The sequence below is a fragment of the Myxocyprinus asiaticus genome, chromosome 1 (assembly GCF_019703515.2).
Source record: "Myxocyprinus asiaticus isolate MX2 ecotype Aquarium Trade chromosome 1, UBuf_Myxa_2, whole genome shotgun sequence".
NCBI classification, from domain to species: domain Eukaryota; kingdom Metazoa; phylum Chordata; class Actinopteri; order Cypriniformes; family Catostomidae; genus Myxocyprinus; species Myxocyprinus asiaticus.
Genome location: NC_059344.1, coordinates 27,438,729 through 27,458,534, shown reverse-complemented (window position 1 = coordinate 27,458,534; position 19,806 = coordinate 27,438,729). Strand labels below are relative to the sequence as shown.

Sequence of the window (19,806 nt, the reverse complement as noted above, 5' to 3'; positions counted from 1 at the left end):
ATTTCTGAAACGTGGGATGGCAGATGAACAGAACATGTCACTGACCAATCAGTTAGCTCTTTTCTCGTGAATATTAATGAGCCTTCCCCTGTCATCCTAACCTTATTTTTTGAAGTGCATTTTGTGCTCTCCAAAGGTGGAATGAAACCACGCTATCTGCACTATTTTTCAGCACTGCTCAATGGATAGACCGATTTGAGCGCAGAGCAGGTGCATTTAGTTGTTGACTGGTCACAACCACGCAGATCATTATCAACAGCGCTAGCAATTACCTCGATCAATTATCAGCATGACACAATGAAAAAAGGTGCACGAGCGCAAGGCAAATGCATTTAATCATGCACTAGTCTTGGACGCCATGCAAGAAGCAGACGTGTGAGCGAGGAGCTCTGCGCACTTTGCTAAATTTTAAATTATTTTCATGTTATAATCTGGTGAAATTTGATACACCCAGTTACACATTTGCTCTTTGTGGCAAAACGTGGCAAAGAAGTCAAAATCCTCGGGCTCAGGCCTACAGACCAGGGACTCGATTTGGATGGCGCGGTGGGAGAGGTGATCCAGCGTCAGTTGTCCAAAATGTCGGTGATGTTGACGAAGGTTCTTGCTGACTTGGAGGATCTCGCTGTAATATGTTGATCGATTACGGCAATGGAAATAAAATTATCTGATTTAGTTACAAGAGTGTCTGATGTTGAGAGATGAATCAATTGTCTGGAATCTTCGGAGAGGGAATTAACCACTAATCCGCCCGCGACCAAAGTTGATTTGAAACATCTCCTTGAAGATCTTGAGAATAGAAGCCGCAGGAATAATGTTCGAATTGTTGGAATTCCTGAGCATGAGGAGAGATATGGTAAAATTCCTAGACAAGCTTTTCCCGAGTCTGCTCGACATAACAGGCCACAAGCTGGAAATTGAGTGAGCTCACAGATTTGCTGTGGGAGACAGGCCCCGATTGATTCTGGCCAGATTTCTGAGATCATCCGATAAAGATCTTGTTTTGCGCCAGGCGAGGAGCAAAGGGAAGCTTTCTTGGAAGAACCATAATATTTTCTTGTTCCCGGACTTTGCGAGTTCGACAAGAGAGAAACGCGATCGGTTCAAGGAATGTAAGAAACTCTTACATCAGCGAAAGATCACTTTTGCTCTGATGTTTCCGGCCAAACTGAGAATTGAAATGAAGGACGGTCGCAAAGTATTTACATGTCCCAATCAAGTCTTTTATTGAATCAATGGGTGAGTAAACCATTGGGTGTTTCTCATGTGAGTGGGTCGACTCGCTGTACTTACTCTGGCTTTTGAGGAAGCTGGGTGTCATTTTGGTTTCTTTTTTCTTTTTGCGTAGGCTCCGCCGAGCGGTTGGAGCCTGTTTTATGAATAACACTTTTCCTTAAAGAAACTTTTGCATTGATGAAAGATTACTTTTGCATTGAAGTTCCCGGCCAGTTTGAGAGTGGACACTATGGATGACCACAAAATATCTTCATGCTCACACAAAGGATGTCTTTTATAAAGTTGACGGATTGTGTAATCATGGTATATACTTTTATGTGGCCTCCGAGTGAATTGACTCGACCATCCGGGGAACCGGGATGCCAGTTTTGTTTTTTTTGTATTGGTTCCCCCTAGCGACTGGAGCTTGTTCTATTGAATAACACTTCTTTGGAACAGCTGTGGATTAATCTGTTCGTTCTTCGTGCTTATTCCCCCTGCTGTCTAGAGTTTGTTTTGTTGAGTATTTTTACGGGACACTGGAATGATCATGTCATCCGCTGAACTCATAACAGCTGGCTCACTGAACATTTGTTTGTCTGTCCGAGGAATATGAACAGTTTTATATCAGCTGGAATTTGTTTTGTGGAAGATCACACCTTTGAGACAGTTCTGTGAATGAATGTACACGTTCTTTGTGTTCATTCTTCCTATTGACTGGGTTTATTTTACAAAGTATTTTCTGTTATGTAATTTTGCCTCACAAATTTCTGTGGCAAAATTGAGCAATCCGATGGCAAAGTTGTCATGGGGGCTCGTGGACGTTCATGGACCTTTTGAGTTTAGAGGGATTGTCGCTAGTTGGCACTTTCATGCGCGGGGTTAATGCGCACGTTTTTCTTTTTTCTGTTTGTTTTGTTCGGGGGGAAGTTCGGGGTTTGATTGTTTCACTAATGGGGAATGTGGTCTGTATAATTTTGCTTTTGACACACAATTTATTTTTTCTACTATATCAAAATGTCAAATGTTAATATGAGTGGATTGTCTCTCTCCACATGGAATGTAAATGGGTTGGGGCACCCCATAAAAAGAAGAAAGATTATTACTTTTCTTAAACATAAGAAATGTGATATAGTGTTTCTTCAAGAAACACATCTCTCCCTGCAGGAAGCTGAAAAAATTGGGAAGATATGGGGTGGGCATGTTTTTTTTTTTTTTTGTGCTGGCTCAAGTAAGAGCAGGGGAGTCATTACACTGATAAGTAAACATCTACAATTCAAATGTCTCAAACAGACTAAAGATAAATTAGGGAGAGTCATTATTGTTTTAGCTGAAATTCAAGGGCAAAGGTTGATTTTGGCTAATATTTACGCACCTAACGCTGATGATCAGGGCTTTTTTTATATCTTGATGGGATGCTGCAAACCACCGGCACCCCTCATGATATAATATTGGGAGGAGACTTTAATCTTTTGATGGACTCAGTCCTTGATCACAGTGAAGCAAAAGTGTGTAAACCCCCTAGAGCAACATTGACGCTTCACAGGATGTGTAAAAATCTTGGTCTTACGGATATTTGGAGACTTTTGAACCCATCTGGTAGGGACTATACATTTTTTTCATCGGTCCATAAGATTTATTCTAGAATAGATTTTTTTTTTTTTATATCCAAATCCCTCATTTCATCTGTTGTTGATTGATCAATTGGAAACATCTTAGTCTCAGATCATGCCCTGGTGAGTTTAGAGATGATGCCATATACAGAGAAAAAGAAATCATATAGTTGGTGCCTTAATGTGTCCCTTTTGCAAAATCCTGATTTCCAACAAATGTTAAAGGCTGAAATCAATGTTTATTTTTTTATAATTATAATTATAATTTTATTTATTTATCACACATTATACATTTGCACATTTACAGTGAAATTCTTTTTTTCACATATCCCAGCTAAGCTGGGGTCAGAGTGCAGGGTCAGCCATGATACGGCGCCCCTGGAGCAGATAGGGTCAAGGGGACCAACTGGTCCTCTGTGGGCGTGGCTTGGGAGGCACTTAAGGCAGTTCTTAGAGGTCGGATCATACAGTATGCCTCATTCACCAAAAAATCCAAAGCACAGGAACTTGTGGAGTTGGAAGGAAATATTAAAAGTGCCAAGGCAGAGCTGAAGCACCGTATGTCATCTGATGGCCTCAGAGAATTGACCCGTTTGAAATATAGATATAATACTATTTTGTCACGGAAAGTGGAGTTTTGGTTATTCAGGGCAAGACAGTCATACTTTGAGTCCGGGGAGAAAGCAGGAAAACTTTTGGCTAGATATATAAAGCAGAGAGAGTCTTTTTCTACCATATGCTGGTGGTGAAATATTTACCTCGGCCATTGATATTAATAATGCTTTTAAAGAATTATATTTTGATCTCTATAGTTCCACGTCTTCGTCTACTGATGAAGATATTAGGAACTTTGTGGAACCATTAGATCTCCCTAAACTGATGACTGAGCAAAATTATCTTGATTCTGAGATGAACTTGGAGGAGCTTGGTGAGGTAATTAAGGCCTTACCTACAGGCAAGGCTCTGGGGCCTGACGGCTTTTCCTCTGAGTTTTTCAAATCTTATTCTACAGAACTGGCTCCACTTTTGTTAGAAGTTTATATGGAATCATTAAAGAATGGAAAGCTTCCTCCAACCATGACACAAGCCCGGATCAGTCTGATTCTTAAAAAGGACAAAGATCCAAGCGAGTGTAAAAGTTACTGTCCAATTTCCCTGATCCAGTTAGATGTAAAAATTTTGTCCTAAATTCTGGCTAATCGATTAAGTAATGTTATGACATCACTTATACATATAGATCAGGTGGGGTTTATTCGGGGCCGTAGTTCTTCTGATAACATCAGGCTTCTCATCAATATCATGTGGTCAGTAGCGAATGATCAATCTCCATTCGCTGTCATCTCACTTGACTCCGAAAAGGGGTTTGATATGGTAAAATGGGATTATCTTTTTAAGATTTTGGAAATGTATGGGTTCGGGAGTACATTTATTGGTTGGATTAAATTACTTTATAGACACTCTGTAGCAGCGGTGCGAACAAACGGGTTAATTTCAGATTATTTTACTCTGGATAGGGGCACCCAGCAGGGTTGCCCTCTTTCCCCATTATTGTTCTGTCTTGCCCTGGAACCATTAGCAGCTGTGATAGGAAAGGAGGATGATTTTCCAGGGTGATTGCGGGAGGAGTGGCGCATAAGCTTCTGCTTTACGCAGATTATATTTTATTATTCGTCTCCGACCCTACTAGATCTATGCCTTGCCTCCACAGAATTATTAACTCCTTTCCCAAATTCTCAGGATACAAAGTCAATTGGTCTAAATCCAAAGCTTTGGCTTTGACAGCGTACTGTCCAGTAACGGCCTTCCAGCCGGGCGCCTTCCAGTGGCCCAAACAGGAAATTAAGTATTTGGGAATTTTAGTCCCAGCAAATAAGTCTGATTTAGTCAGTTAATTTTGATCCCTTAATAAAAAGGTTTTCGAATGATGTGGACAGGTGGGCTTCATAACACTTATTGATGATTGGGAAGGTTAATGTTATTAAAATGAATTGTATTCCAAAATTCAACTACCTGCTACAGTCTCTCCCTGTAGATGTCCCCCTCTCTTATTTCAAGCAATTTGATAGCATAGCGAAGTCCTTCATTTGGAATGGTAAACGTCCCAGGTTAAATTTCAATAAGTTACATAGGCCGATTGACAAAGGTGGGTTAGGCCTACCCAAGATATTTTTTATTATTATGCATTCGGCTCATTGGTCGCTTCCACCTGAGAGAGCCCCTCCCTGGTTTTGTATTGAAAAGGAAGTTCTTGCCCCTATCTCGCCACTGCAAAGCCTTTCAATTAAACGAGCTGGAGAGGTTAAGTCGCACCCCGTTATTTTGCATTTGCACTCGATATGGACAAAAGTGTCCAGAGTGTTTAATTCTGATATTTATTTAAACGTAGCCTCGAGCATATGGCTGAACCCTAAATTATGTATTAATAAGTCCCCATTCTGCTGGTCAGATTGGATTGTGAGGGGGGTTAATACACTTGGTGACCTATATGAGAGTGGAGTATTGAGATCTTTTGAAAATTTGATTCAACATTTTGAGATTCCCAGATCTCAATTTTATAAGTATTTACAACTGCGTTACCTGCTCTGCACTGTTTTTGGGAGTAGCATACACCCCCCTAGAGCGGCAGATACTCTGGGAGTGGTGATTACTGCTTTTGGGAAGGGTCATGAGGCAACAGTGTATTACTCCCTGCTAATTCAGAGTCTGGGGGACGGAGCTTTACATTTTCTCAAAAGATTATAGGAGGAAGATTTAAATTTGTTATTGGAGGAGGGAGTGTGGGCTAGGATTCTAAAAAACATCAAGTATCTAGAGATGCAAGGGTTCGCCTTATGCAATTTAAGATTTTACATATATTTTATTGGACCCCCTCTAGATTGTATAGGCTTGGTCTTAAGGACACACCCATCTGCTGGCGATGCCATTCTGAAGATGGAGACACCACCCATGTTTTTTGGGGGTGTCGTAAGATCCAAGAATTTTGGCTGAAGGTGCAAAGTTTTGTGTGTGATGTGTTGGGCACTCAGGTCTCGTTCTGCCCCAGACTCTGTATTTTGGGAGATAGGGAGGTCATGGATTTGGAGGATAAGTACATGAAGGACTGGGTTTTGACCAGTGTGATAATTGGTAGGCAGGTTATTTTGAGGAGTTGGAAGTCGGATGGAGCACCCTCGTTCCCAGAGTGGTGCGCGGAGATGGGGAGGGTGGCTGCCTTCGAGGAGGGGTCGAGCATAAGGATGGGGGTTAGGGATTCTTACAGTAGGAAATGGGGCAATTACTTAGCATTTTTGGGGGAATCTCGAGGAGGGCCGGTGGAGGGAGTAATTTAGAGTTTATTTTTATTTGTTATTTTTTTTATTATACTTGATTATTGTATTTTATTTTATTTTTTGTTGTTGTTTTAGTTTTGTGTTTTTTTCTGTGTGTGTGTCTATATTCTATTGACCACAGGGGTGTTCGTGGGGGGGTCAGGGTGGAGTGGGAGTTTGGTAGGGGGAGGGGATATAGTGGGGGTTTAATATTTAAAGTGTTTGATTCAAAATATATATATGTTGTTGTATTTTTTGTGTTAATTTATGAATCAATAAAAATGTTAATTACAAAAAAATCATGCACTAGTCTTGACCATGGAGCGCAGACCATTATTAATAGCACTCGTGAGAAGTGTGGCGCGATATCGCAAAAACTGTTAGAATTCAGCACAGAATTCTCTGTTGCAAAACTTCAAATGTCTCGGTGATTAAACTAGTTTAAAATCAAAAAACATTCTAAACAGCACTGACAAAGAAAACAGGACAAAAAATTGTGCCATGACATTGTGATGAGGAGTAGGGCGGGGCCGGGCCGTGAGGACACACAGCCGGCCCTGAATCGGGCTAATCAGCCGGGAGGGGGATAAAGACTAGACGGAGGCACCAGTTCGAGAGAGAGCGAGAGAGAGAGATGCATGCGGCCACGTTGCTTGTGTGTGTCTGTGTTTGTTTATGTTTGTTTTATGTTGAGTTTTATCATTAAAATTTATGTTGACTGTTTAGCCGGTTCCCACCTTCTCCTTGCCCACCTTACCTCGTTACAGACATCAATTAGAAGGCTTTTCAATCCACACATCACAAACCTTACAAATATTTACCATGGATTTACTGTAGTAAGACTAACTGTATTAACTATGGTATTTAGACTGCTGTTTTTAAATGCATTCATTTTATATGGAAACCATATTTAAAAGGAGACCTTTAGAGATTCATAATATTTCAATTTAGCCATATTTAAATTAGGTGATATTTTTGTCACAGATGTTACTGTTAATATCATAATTTACATCTGCACCCCAAATTCAAAATCAATGCTTACAGTCAAATGTGAATTTCAGTGCTGAAAATGTGCAATATATTAGTAATTGTATGGGTGCCAAAAAACCGTACATTTTAAACCGGCATAACGGTTGAAAACATAACACTGATGCGGCTCGGGCTGGAATTGAGTTTGACACTCCTGATCTAAGCTAACATGCTTCTGAGTGCATATTTACAGTATGTGTGGGTGTGAGCATAACATGGCTACATCTGACCTTTTCTCTTTAGAGCCAAAGCCATTTATCGATGTGAGCATCATCACAAGGTTTAATGAGCACAGCCAAGTCATGCAGTTTAAGTAAGTTATGACACACTGATAATGTGATCTTCTGCTCATTGTGTCACATTCTCACATATACTAATCTTCAGTTACACTAAGAAAATCAATTTACCATAACATATTATTAAGCGGAATACACCCGTTCTGTGTGAAAGCTAAACTAAATGTATTTCTGTAGGTACTTTATGGCATTAGTGCAGGAGATGGCAGTGAAGATCGATCAGGGATTTTTGGGGGCAATTCTCGCCCTGTTCACCCCAGCCACTGACGCCCAGGACTGTAAGGAGAAGGTACAGTAACCACTTCATCCCTCTGACAGGTGGCACTGTGACACCCCCCCACCCCCCCGACTGTCTCCTTGCTTGAACCATGTGCCTGCCTTTAGGCAGTGTGTGTGTGTCTGTGAACGCAGAGGGGGTAGAGATGTACTGTATATAAGTGTGTGTTTCTCTGTGCATCAGAATAAGCTGATAGAGAAAGATCTGCAGGCTCTGCAGGCACAGCTGATGGAGAGCTCCATGACAGACACCTCGGGCCTGAGCTTCTTTGAGCATTTCCACATCTCTCCTATTAAAGTAATACACCAGCACTACAGTTCATTCCAAAAATGTCACAGAAATGTCACAGAACTTTCAAACCTCAAATAAGGTGTGCTCCCTTGTGTCAGTCTTTCATAAGCTACTACATGCTTGGACAGTGGTGTAGCATGTGTGGGGGCTTTGAGGGTGATGCTGCTTGAGTTCGACTTATCAAATGATCATACACTTTCATTATGTAGTAAAGGTGAAGTGTGTAATTTTGCTTACAGCACCTTTAATTTAATGGCTTGTCATAATAAAATATTTTCTAGTTAATATATAAAGGCATGTGCAATTACTTGGCTATGCTGACATATGAAAGACATACTTGTCTCCCTAGTTATTAATGACTTTAATGACTTTCCTTGACAGGAAGCAGCAGTCATCAAACTAAGACATGTAGCTGTTTATGTATAACTCATGGAACTATGTGTGTGTTTTGTATAGCTGCATCTGAGTCTGTCTCTGGGCTCCAGCGGAAATGATTCAGAGCAGGGTGATATGGTTGCAATTCAATCCGTCAATCTCCTGCTGAAAAGCATCGGGGCCACACTCACTGATGTAGACGATCTAATCTTCAAGTAAGACTTTCACACACACATGCACTATAATGCTGTCTCACTTGCTTTGTTTTTAAGTTTGAAAATATAATGGGCTTTTTTTCACATCCTTTTATCTCGCTTTTTATCCAGACTGGCTTACTTTGAAGTGAAATATCAGTTCTACCGGCGAGAGAAACTGATGTGGGCGGTAATCAGACACTACACTGAACAAGTGGGTGATCCAAATACACACTCATACATCTGAGTTCATTACATGATCAAATACTCCTAATACTCATCTATACTCTCTCGAAAACACATAATGTTATCACTTGATATCACTCTATCTGAGAGAAGTTCAAAAGTTCAGTCTCTTTTTTCTCTTCATAGTTCTTGACGCAGATGTACGTGCTGGTTTTGGGTCTGGATGTTCTTGGAAATCCATTCGGGCTGATCCGCGGCTTATCAGAAGGAGTGGAGGCTTTCTTTTATGAGCCCATCCAGGTCTGACACATGCTATTCATTTTATCCATTCAGTCAGGCCTCCTCATTTAATTCAGTACAAATGTGAGTCTGTTATATTTTAAGTGCTAGACATGAGTATAGGGAGCTTGGATAACTTACAATGGAAGAAACAATTGTGCCAGAGCAGGACTGAGACAAAACATTTAGCTTTACTGTCATCAGCCAGGTCTTTAAAATGTAAACCACCACCACCTGGTGAGGAGACAGTCAGTACTGCTTTGAAGTGCACAAATACATTCATAAATGACTGACAAGATCAAAGTTGATTATTCTCCAGTCCTCTGGTGGACTTTTATCACACTCTTCTTAGTGCAATCTACTCAGTATTGGAAACACATTTGCTTTTTGTGTGCATAGGGGGCTGTTCAAGGACCTGAGGAATTTGCCGAAGGATTTGTTATTGGTGTACGTAGTTTACTGGGCCACACAGTAGGTAAGGCAGCTTGCTTGTCCTGCTATCCCTGCCCCTCTTAAACACACAACCAGATTCCTGTTTGTACATTATCTTTCTAGGGGGCGCAGCTGGGATGGTGTCTCGCATAACAGGCTCTGTAGGCAAAGGCTTGGCTGCCATCACCATGGACAAAGAGTATCAACAGAAGAGGAGAGAGGAGATGAACAGACCCACTAAAGATTTTGGAGAGAGTCTAGCTAAAGGGGGCAAGGGTTTCCTCAAGGTACTGAGCATAAGTTCCCACACAACACTGACTCAATTTCTGTCTAATAAATGCATGCTTTATTTTATTTAAAGGGATAGTTCACCCAAAAATGAAAATTCTCTTTCTCATTTACTCATCCTCATGCCATCTCAGATGTGCATGACTTTCTTCTGCAGAACACAAATGAAGATTTTTAGAAGAATATCTCAGATCTGTTAGTTCATTCAATGCAAGTGATTGGTGGCCAGAATCTCAAAAAGCACAAAAGACTCCAGTGGTTAAATCCATGTCTTCTGAAGCGATATGATTGGTGTGGGTGAGAAACAGATAAATATTTAAATCCTTTATTTACTATAAATCTCCACTTTCACTTCCACATTCTTCTTTTTTTTTTTGGCAATTCCAGGATACACACACCAAACGACCATTTTGAACATTACACTTAAACAAATACAAATCTACAGCAAAGACAATTAAACTTTTGTACAGTGCTCCTCTTGTAAACAATGACGCGCTTCCTGCCTCCTCCACGTGATGCGTGACCTTACCAACAAGCTTACGTCATCCCTCTCACGAGCGCATGTCACAGAGATGTACAGAAACGAACATTTGTAGTTAAAAAGTATATAAGTATTTTTTTGTTTCTAAAAATAATCAATCGTTTTCATTCAGAAGAACTTTATTTGTCGACTGGAGTCGTGTGGATTATTTTGATGCACCTTAAATATGCATTTTGGACCGTCAAAAAATGGAGTACATTCACTTGCATTGTTTAGGGGAGGAGGCCTGAAATTAAATCCTAAAAGTCTTAAATTCTGTTTTGATGAAGAAAGAAACTCAGATACATCTTGGATGGCCTGAGGGTGAGTAAATTATCAGCAAATTTTCATTTTTGTGTGAACTATTCCTTTAAACAACTTTTTGGGTATCTATTGCACTAATAGTCTAAAACAGTTGCCCGACTATTTTATTGTGATTCAGCGTTTTGAATCGGACGTTTCTTCAGCTCCCATGAGTCTATGTCCAGTGGATGTGCACTTTAGAATTTTTGCGGATACAGTTGGTCATCCGGGTATTTCTTGACAACTATTTTATGAACACTGAAGATTCAGACATACTACTCAATTCAATTGCCATACTGCTTTTGGCATACTGTGTAGTAGGGAAGTAGGAATATTCAGATGTAGGGAATGTCTTTGCGTTTACTTGAAAATTAGGTACAGGCAGGTGTGTTGGAGCAGGGTTGGAACTAAACTCTGGAAAGGAAAGGTGGGAAAGTGGCTATGAGTTACCTTGATCAATACAAACAATGTAGGCCACAGTTCACTCAGTGTCCGTCTCTCTGTTGGCATGAAAAAAGCAAGCTTTGCTCCTATTCTATTTTCTGCACTTTAGATAAGGGTGTTTCTTTGTGTATGAAGTGAACTGAATCTCTTCATATGTCTGTTTTTCATTAAGGGAGTGGTTGGTGGAGTAACAGGAATTGTGACCAAACCGGTGGAAGGTATGACTGTTTACTGCTAATGCAACACTCGCTTTTATCAGTCTGATCTGTTTTATGTGTAACAATAGCAAACAATATTTTGTTAGAACAGTTTATTAATTGGTTATTGAAAATAAACAAACAACATTATACAATGCCAACTGCTTACAGCTGACACTGTATAAATGAATGTATACTAAGACATGTAATAATCCGCCATGGGTTTAGGGGCAAAGAAAGAGGGGGCTGCAGGCTTCTTCAAGGGCATTGGGAAAGGCCTAGTTGGAGTGGTGGCCAGACCTACAGGGGGCATTGTAGACATGGCAAGCAGCACTTTTCAGGGCATTCAGAGGTGAGACACAAAGCTACAAACATGAATGTTGTATGTGTACATGCACACACACATGTACACCCCCACATACACACAAACTAAGCTTACTGTAAATGGAAAAAACTCCTGCTTGGACAGTGAGAATGGATTAATGTATTATATTATGTAACCACTAGGGGTGTTAATTGATTACAGTTTATAATCAAATTAGTTACAAAAGATGATGATTCATTAAATATTAAATATTAATGGCAATAAATCACATATATCAATATTTTCTGAGAAATGCCCCCAAATAAAGATACTTCAATGTATAATAATCAAAATAATTATAAATAATATTAATAATTATTTTGATCAAAAAATATTAACTTGTATATAATAGATATATAAAATAAATATAGTAATTTATATAATAATAGATAGACATTACATTATTATGACGGACAAGAATTAATCGCACTGAAATAACACAATAAGTCGACAGCCTTTTTAAGCGCTGATATTACTATATATTACTCTGCTCTATTTTATTTTATATCAGAGCAGTATTTGGGAAGGAGGAAATGGATTGATTATTTCTGTTTTGTGGCACTGACAGAGTATGAGTCTAACTATGACTCTAATTCTCTGAAACATATGAGCATTTAACATTTAAGTAGAATTTTCCTTTAATGATCTACAGTATGTGGCTTTTTTCTAATATACTGTAGGCTTACCTGTCTGTGTCATTGTCTTTGGTTGTGTCTCTTTTGTCTTTGTTGTCTTAATGTTTTTTTTATTTAATTTTCTTCTTGCGTAGTGTTGCTTTTGTTTTCCTGTGTGTCAACTAATTTTGTGACTCTTTCTTTCATGTTTTTCATAAGTTAATTCCTGGATGTGTTTGTTATTTTAGTTCAGTGAGTATTTGGATGCACGAGTGTGTATGTGTCCAGATTTGTGTATGAATGACTGTACGACTGAAGAGTGTGTGTAATATATGTATATGTGTGTGAGTGAGTGAATGAAACAAGGCCATGTCTACCCCAGAGAGATGACAGTGAATGATCCCTTTGCATTCATTCAATCGCGTTTGCTTGGGATTCTCAGACTCCTGGGTCTTAAAAAAGAGAATATTTGGTGGCATGAATGAATTTTTTATCTACAGGGTGTGTGAATGGTTGGAAGGTAAGCATTGCATCGTGGGAAGTTGAGGATGAAAGCTGTGGTGCAGAGCTTTATTCTGCCATAATCTACAGTTATTAATTCCTTATAACTGGATTGATCAACATGTGCCTATTTTCCCACCATTGTAACATTGCTTCTGATCTCCACACTCCTTTTCATTGGCCAGTGGAAAGTCTAATGAGCAGAGCAGCACAGACAGGAGCATAAAACTGTGCGGAGAGAAATGGAAGTACACACAAACACGTGCATACACACATGCTCAGACTGGCACAATGTGTGCCTTATGTCTAAGACAACCTTTAAAGGAAGTGATCCTTTAATATTAAAGGGATATTTCACCCGAAAAGGAAAATTCTGTTAAAGAAAGAAAAAGGGCCAACTTAAGGACTACTTTTAAGGTTTTTTTTTTTTTTTTTTTTTTAAAGATTTTAAGTGAGGCTATATCCACTGTCATTGTATTGAAAGATGCCCACAATATTCATATTAAAGGAATGTTCTGGGTTCAATCAAAGTTAAGCTCAATCGACAGCATTTGTGGCATAATGTTGATTACCACAAAAATTAATTTCGACTCGTACATCCTTTTCTTTAAAAAAAGCAGAAATTGAGGTTACAGTGAGGCACTTACAATGGAAGTGAATGTGGCCAATTTTTTTCAAGGGTTTAAAGGCAGAAATTTCAAGTTTATAATTTATAAGCGCTTACATCAATTCTTCTGTTAAAACTTGTGTATTATGTGAGCTGTTAAGTTGTTTAAATGGTCATTTTTACAGTTGTTTTATGGTTTGTTCACATTATATCGTCAGGGCAATGAAGTTGTAAAATTGGCTATAACTTTACATAGAAAAGGTTGGTAAGTGATTTAGTCACACTAAAATCATTTTTACATGCATATTTTTTACGCCTTGTGGCTATAGTTTTAAAAAAGTGAGTATTTTAACGTTCAAATATTTTTGCATCTGGGGGGGGGCAAGTCAAAATACATTTTTGTTGGGGCCTGGGTAGCTCAGTATTAAAGACACTGGCTACCACTGGAGTTCACTAACTCGCTAGTTCGAATCCCAGGGCGTGCTGATTGACTCCAGCCAGGTCTCCTAAGCAACCAAATTGGCCTGGTTGCTAGGGAGGGTAGATTCACATGGTGGGGCACGTGGTGAGTTGATGGTGGATGGTGTGAAGCCTCCACACGCGCTATGTCTCCGTGGCAACGCGCTCAACAAGCCACGTGGTAAGATGCGCGGGTTGACGGTCTCAGACGCGGAGGCAACTGGGATTCGTCCTCCGCCACCCGGACTGAGGCGAATCACTACGAGGACTTAAAAAAAAAGCACATTGGGAATTGGGCATTCCAAATTGGGAGAAAAAAGGGGAAAAATACATTTTTGTTGTAATCAATATTATGCCACAAATGCTGTCAATTGAGCTTAACTTGTATTGAACCCGGAACATTCCTTTAACATCTTTTGTGTTCAGCACATGAAAGTAAGTCATACAGGTTAGGAATGACATGAGGGTGAGTAAATTATGGCAGAATTTGAATTTTTGTGTGAACTATTCCTTGAATCATACTGTAACTAATAATCCTGGTGGATATGAGGGTTGAGTTGAACAGTTTACTGTTTTGATGTCTCTCTCTCTCTGTGACTGCTCTGCTTGTCAGACCAAGTGTACTGCACGAGCTCACTGCACCGCTGATGCATTGGACTCTATAATATAGCACTGCAGAGACTCTGCCTGGTGTAGCCAAGGCGCTCTCTATCCAATTGGCAAAAGAAGCATCATGATTTCAATGGCAGTCGGTGACCAGGCTAACCAATCACATTGTGCACCCATGCTATTAATTCTGTTCTGGAAAGATAAGATGGCCACTATGTATGTCGTGTTTTACAGTGTTCCCGCCCCTGGCTTTTTCATGCAAATTAATTTCACAACAAGCTGGAATATTGATGCCACTACACTCCTCTGAGCCCTTCACCCCCCACGCCCCACCCCACTCCAGTGGTTTGCACAATCATCCATATATTCATTATGCACTCCAGTGTGTACACCTGACCTGATTAGCACTGTCTGTATAAACTAATCACATTGTTTTTCCATGCTCACACTGTAGAAGTAACCAAAGGTGAGCGAGGGCTTAAGGAATCTGACACTGCACGCAATGGCACAAAGAAACTTTGTTATAAGCCATAGATAGGTTTATGCGTGTAAATGAATCTTGAGATGCATTACGTTTGCTCAAGGCTGTTCAGGCATGCTCAGATAAACTTTACTTGAGTAGATTCTGTTCATGACTTGTTCTGAAGAATGAATCACCCATTGCCCTTTGCATTTTATTTAATATAAAACCACTAGATCCCAGAATGCCATCAGTGTGAGAATACCGTAAGTTAATGAGTTGTTTAATAAGTTGTTGCTGACTTTTGATTTGTAGGGTGGCAGAATCGACTGAGGAAGTGACTAAGTTAAGGCCAGTTCGTCTCATACGAGAGGACGGCATCGTACGGCCCTACGACCACCATGAGTCGGAGGGCTATGACCTCTTTCAGGTGAGGTCACCTGTCAACCCCACTCACCAGGCTACTAGACCCCGATGACAAGGATTTTAATCAACATAACCCTCTGTTTTAATTAACAACTAACCACCAAATGAAAGTGGTTGGAGCTATAAACAAATGATTGTGTTTTCGGGTTGGAGTCAGTTTTACAAATTCAACTGGATTTACTCCAATTCATTTGTTCAAATTTTAAATCCAATAGTCAAAATTCCAGCAGTATCCTCCATTAAAACTTACCTGTACATCATACTCAGAAGTTGAACTGACCCCAACCCTGCGGTGAAGATATTAATTCATGTTCTTAACTTGGTCCTGTTGTCTTTTAATAAGTCCTTCTTTTCTCTCTTTCTGTCCTTTACTAAATGCAGCCTGAGGAAGCATAAAATGCGGGTGGGAGGTGGGATGGGAATATTATCTCATTTATCTATTTTATTGAAGACGATTGAGAACACAGTGATATTATAGCACATAAATGAACCAAACTGGATGTCTAATGCTACAGTAGATCTGGTCTAACCAGAATAGAATGTAACATGTTGTGTTTAGGAAATGATATTATATCCTAAGTCTGCATCTGAAGTTGTTTGTCTTGCACAGCTTTTCAGCTTTGCTATTTTCTTGTCTAGAAAACATTTTTATTTGTGTCTATTAATTTTGCCAAAACTAATTTCTGTATTATACCTCAGACATCGGTTTTATATCAGTATATCCTTTATTTTTACCAGTTAATACCAAATATATCAAAATGCAACCTCATAAGTCAAAATCTCTGTTTTTACAGTGTTTCTTTATAAATATATTATTTCAAATTTAGGAAAACAAGGTAGTTTTAAGAAGCAAGAGCCACATGAAAGCAAACAATAAAATATTTTAATTATAGTAATAGTAATATTTCAATAATAATTAGATTTGTTAGAAGTAGGATGTGGAACTGGCAAAGTTTGTCTATTTTTCTAAACATGAGTTTAATTTCTTTGACTTTATGTCTGTAAATACATGTTCATGCATCTCAAGTCATAATATTACACTCTATATGAAATATATTTAATTCATTCATTATTTTATATAATGTTTATGCTTAATCATTGTGAATACAGTAAAGCATTAATATAATCAAGCTTATTTATACTGATGAGCATTTTACAGAGCATGTTAAAATGAATGGCTGATGTATTTTCCTATATGCTTTATACTCTATAAATTATATAACACAGAGTGATTTATACATGTCATGTAAATTGTTTGTTTTAATGTTGTTTGACTGTGTTGTAAATGTAATGAAAAGCTTGCTTGGATCCTGTGATTTGACACATAATCACATGATCTGGAATAAACCAATACACCTCTCTGATCATGATCAGTTTTATAAGTTTTATATAATTGCTGGTTGGTCATTTGAAAATATTTATGTTTTTTATTGTTTATTTTATTTATTTTTTGAAAGAGCATTTGGGCACAGACACCACAGCAGTGGGTGTCTGTGTGATGGTTGCACTGAGTGTGTATGTTTTTCAGAGGTCTGAGATTAAACAGTTGGATGGCGAGCTCTTCAGAGAACACTATGAGTACCCTGGGCACAGAAAAACAAATATCATTATCACCAACAGGTATTCCAACAAGTATTCATCAGAATAAATCTTGAAAGAATTCCTGAACCTTTTTCCATATGATTGCCAAATATGTTCCAGTGTTTTTCCATTTGCTCAGTGTGTGTGTGCATGTGTTGATTTGTTTTTCATGCAGGAGAGTGATGTGTGTTAAGGAGATCGATTTGATTGGACATTTCAATAAAGAATGGGAATGTCAGTTTGAGAATTTCCAAAGGCCTCCATGTGCAGAGCAAGGAGATTTGAAGATATATTACCGGGTACATAAATTCTACTTTTAGCATCAGTGGGTACACTATTACATTGATTTAGCACACTGAAGTTTGTATGTTCTGTAGGCTGAAGCTTTGTAATAGCACTGTAATGTATAATTGATACAGTGGCATATACAATGAACTTATAAGCATTGCTTGTCACATATCTGGGTGTTGGTGCAGGAACAGAACAAACTGAACAAAATTAGAAAGGATGGCCAGGAGCTTGCGAGAGTGATACACATGAAAAATGCACAGATGGCAGAGGTAAACTCATAGGAAATGTAACTATTTTAAAGACTGGATTGTATATTAGAACTGGTGTTTATAAATGTTATGTAGCTTGTAATGATTGTAATTTGTATATTAATTGAAAGGAAAATGCCCATTGTTTTGAGAGTACACTGGGCATTTTATGTTTACCTTGCAATTTCAGTGATGTCAAGTTGTGATTACAGCTAGTTTCATAGGTTGCACTAGATTAATCTCTTGCATTCACAAAATACTTTTCATTTCGAGGGAGACATACTGGATTTCATTTACTGTCAAGAACATTCTGTCACCTCTTTGACCTCTTTTGCCTCACACTCCACAGAAACTGCGTGAGGGAATCGAGAATGCCAAGTTTGCACGTCAGCAATATCAGATGGCACGGCAGAAATCGCAACGCTTCTTCAAGAGGGGTAACACCTGAATCTGTCAATTCAACAACGTAAACGTACTGCTGCCTAAATTGTGTGTCCAAACTCCCTTAGATTTACAATCTTTGTGTTTAAAAATATATTTTGGCAAATTTATTATTGAAACTCACTGGAGTTTTGAATGTATCACTGCATTTTTGGATGTATCACTGAATGTAAGCACTTTGCCTTAAGTTTTGTTGTTTTGTTTCGGGTCTAGGGGGTTGAAAGATGATGGGAGAGAACAAATTAAATTATTTTGTTAATGGAATACTTGTAATAACTAGTACTACTCTTTAATGTATAACAATGTTAAGCTTGTCCAGCTCACTTAATTTCTCAAGGAAAAATCTGAAAAGAAAAAATATGGCACCCTCATTCACTTTTCAGTATCATATTGCCAAAACACTAAATCCTTGGGTGTTACATACATTTACACAATAATGACATAAAAACACACATGAGACATAAAAATTGTTATAGGTGATATTTGTGCTCTCCACTCGCCTCATTTTATTTTACCTCCCTTTTGCTGCACTTGGACAGTAAGCAATGCACTGGAGAGACATGGTGTATTATGAGGATAAAGTGAAAGTGCTGTATGTGAGTCCAGAGAGTCTGTACCAGAGCCTGTTAAAATGGCAGGCCACATCTTAACGCTTAAGGTGGAGTCTATGATAAGAGATTAACTCAACCTTTTTGGTTACTTTTATGTTTGGAAGTAACCAAGACAGAAATAAAGGGGTTGTGTTTTGTGTCTTTAATGCAAGGTAAGATGTACTGTAAGTTCTTGCTACATAAAGTCACTGCAATCTGTTCCACACTTTTTCCTGAATGATGTAAACTGAATGTAGTGCATTCTTTGGGAGCACCTGGCAATGGATTCCATCTACAGTATGTTGCTAAGTAACTGCTTCCTGTATGTGGGTGCAGATGACCCTCTTGGCCTGGTGTAGGCAGGAAAGGAGAGGTTGGTTATCCCATGCCCTTCACTGTAGGTCTTTCCATATCCTATTTCCTATGCATCAGTAGACCAGACACACACCCACAGGCCAATGCCACTGTGTAGACTGTAATAAATGTATAATTGATACACAGCTGAAGATGCAAAAAATTATTGAATTACAAATTAATTAATTATACCAGTCTTGCGGCTTCATACAGACTCAGGCAATGCTTTCCAACAAAGGGAAAACAAATTGTGTATTCAAGTGTCCAATAAATGAAGAAGGTCTGTGTTCTTGCACTCCTATGGCAGTAAGTATTTTAATATTTTGCATTACTGTGTGAGGTACACTCCACTAATCCAACACAAACACTATAATTCTATGTAGTCACAGAGATTTCAGCCTTTACAAAACCATTGCCCGATATCATTAGACACTAGATCTAATCCTTGTCCTGGGAACCCATAGCACTGCATATTTTGGATATTAGATTCACACCCAGTTGAGTTCATGGGGCACTCTGCTAATGAGCTGATGATTTGAATTTGGTGTGATATTGTAGATTAGAAAGACATCCAGCATTTGCAGTGCTCTGGGTTCCCAGGACCAGGTTTGAGATCCACTGCTCTTGATAAAAGGTCCTAATCCTAAATGTTGTGTCCTTTAAATGTGATTACATCCTTTCACACTTCAAAACTTTCCTAAGGTTTAGGTGAGGTTGCTAATATACAGGCAGCACAGTAAAATTATGTAGTGTTTCATAAAGCATCAGTCTCATGCAGTATTCCGGGTTCAATACAAGTTAAGTTCAGTCACCAGCATTTGTGGCATAATGTTGATTACAACAAAAATTTATTTTGACCCTTCCCTCCTTTTCTTAAAAAGAAAATCAAGGATACAGTGTGCCACATACAATGGAAATTAATGGGGCCTATTTTTGGAGGGTTTAAGGTAAAAAATTTGAACGCTCAAAAAACAATTACTTTCACAATTATCAATTTTACTTAATCCTTCCTTG

The 19,806-nt window shown here is 38.8% G+C and overlaps 1 protein-coding gene across 2 annotated transcripts in view; it reads left to right on the top strand.

Moving 5' to 3' along the window:
* LOC127409644 (intermembrane lipid transfer protein VPS13C-like) overlaps window positions 1-19,087 on the top strand; it is an 83,685-nt gene extending 64,598 nt beyond the window's left edge. For both annotated transcript variants that reach the window (XM_051644471.1, XM_051644392.1), the window contains 15 exons: window positions 7,409-7,478; window positions 7,639-7,750; window positions 7,922-8,035; window positions 8,486-8,619; window positions 8,731-8,812; window positions 8,971-9,084; window positions 9,463-9,538; window positions 9,619-9,782; window positions 11,223-11,268; window positions 11,476-11,599; window positions 15,177-15,291; window positions 16,816-16,907; window positions 17,044-17,167; window positions 17,345-17,428; window positions 17,757-19,087. In XM_051644471.1, coding sequence (XP_051500431.1) covers window positions 7,409-7,478; window positions 7,639-7,750; window positions 7,922-8,035; window positions 8,486-8,619; window positions 8,731-8,812; window positions 8,971-9,084; window positions 9,463-9,538; window positions 9,619-9,782; window positions 11,223-11,268; window positions 11,476-11,599; window positions 15,177-15,291; window positions 16,816-16,907; window positions 17,044-17,167; window positions 17,345-17,428; window positions 17,757-17,855 — 1,550 coding nt within the window. In that variant the 3' untranslated portion in view covers window positions 17,856-19,087. The remainder of the gene's footprint in view (window positions 1-7,408; window positions 7,479-7,638; window positions 7,751-7,921; window positions 8,036-8,485; window positions 8,620-8,730; window positions 8,813-8,970; window positions 9,085-9,462; window positions 9,539-9,618; window positions 9,783-11,222; window positions 11,269-11,475; window positions 11,600-15,176; window positions 15,292-16,815; window positions 16,908-17,043; window positions 17,168-17,344; window positions 17,429-17,756) is intronic.
* Window positions 19,088-19,806: the final 719 nt, after the last annotated feature.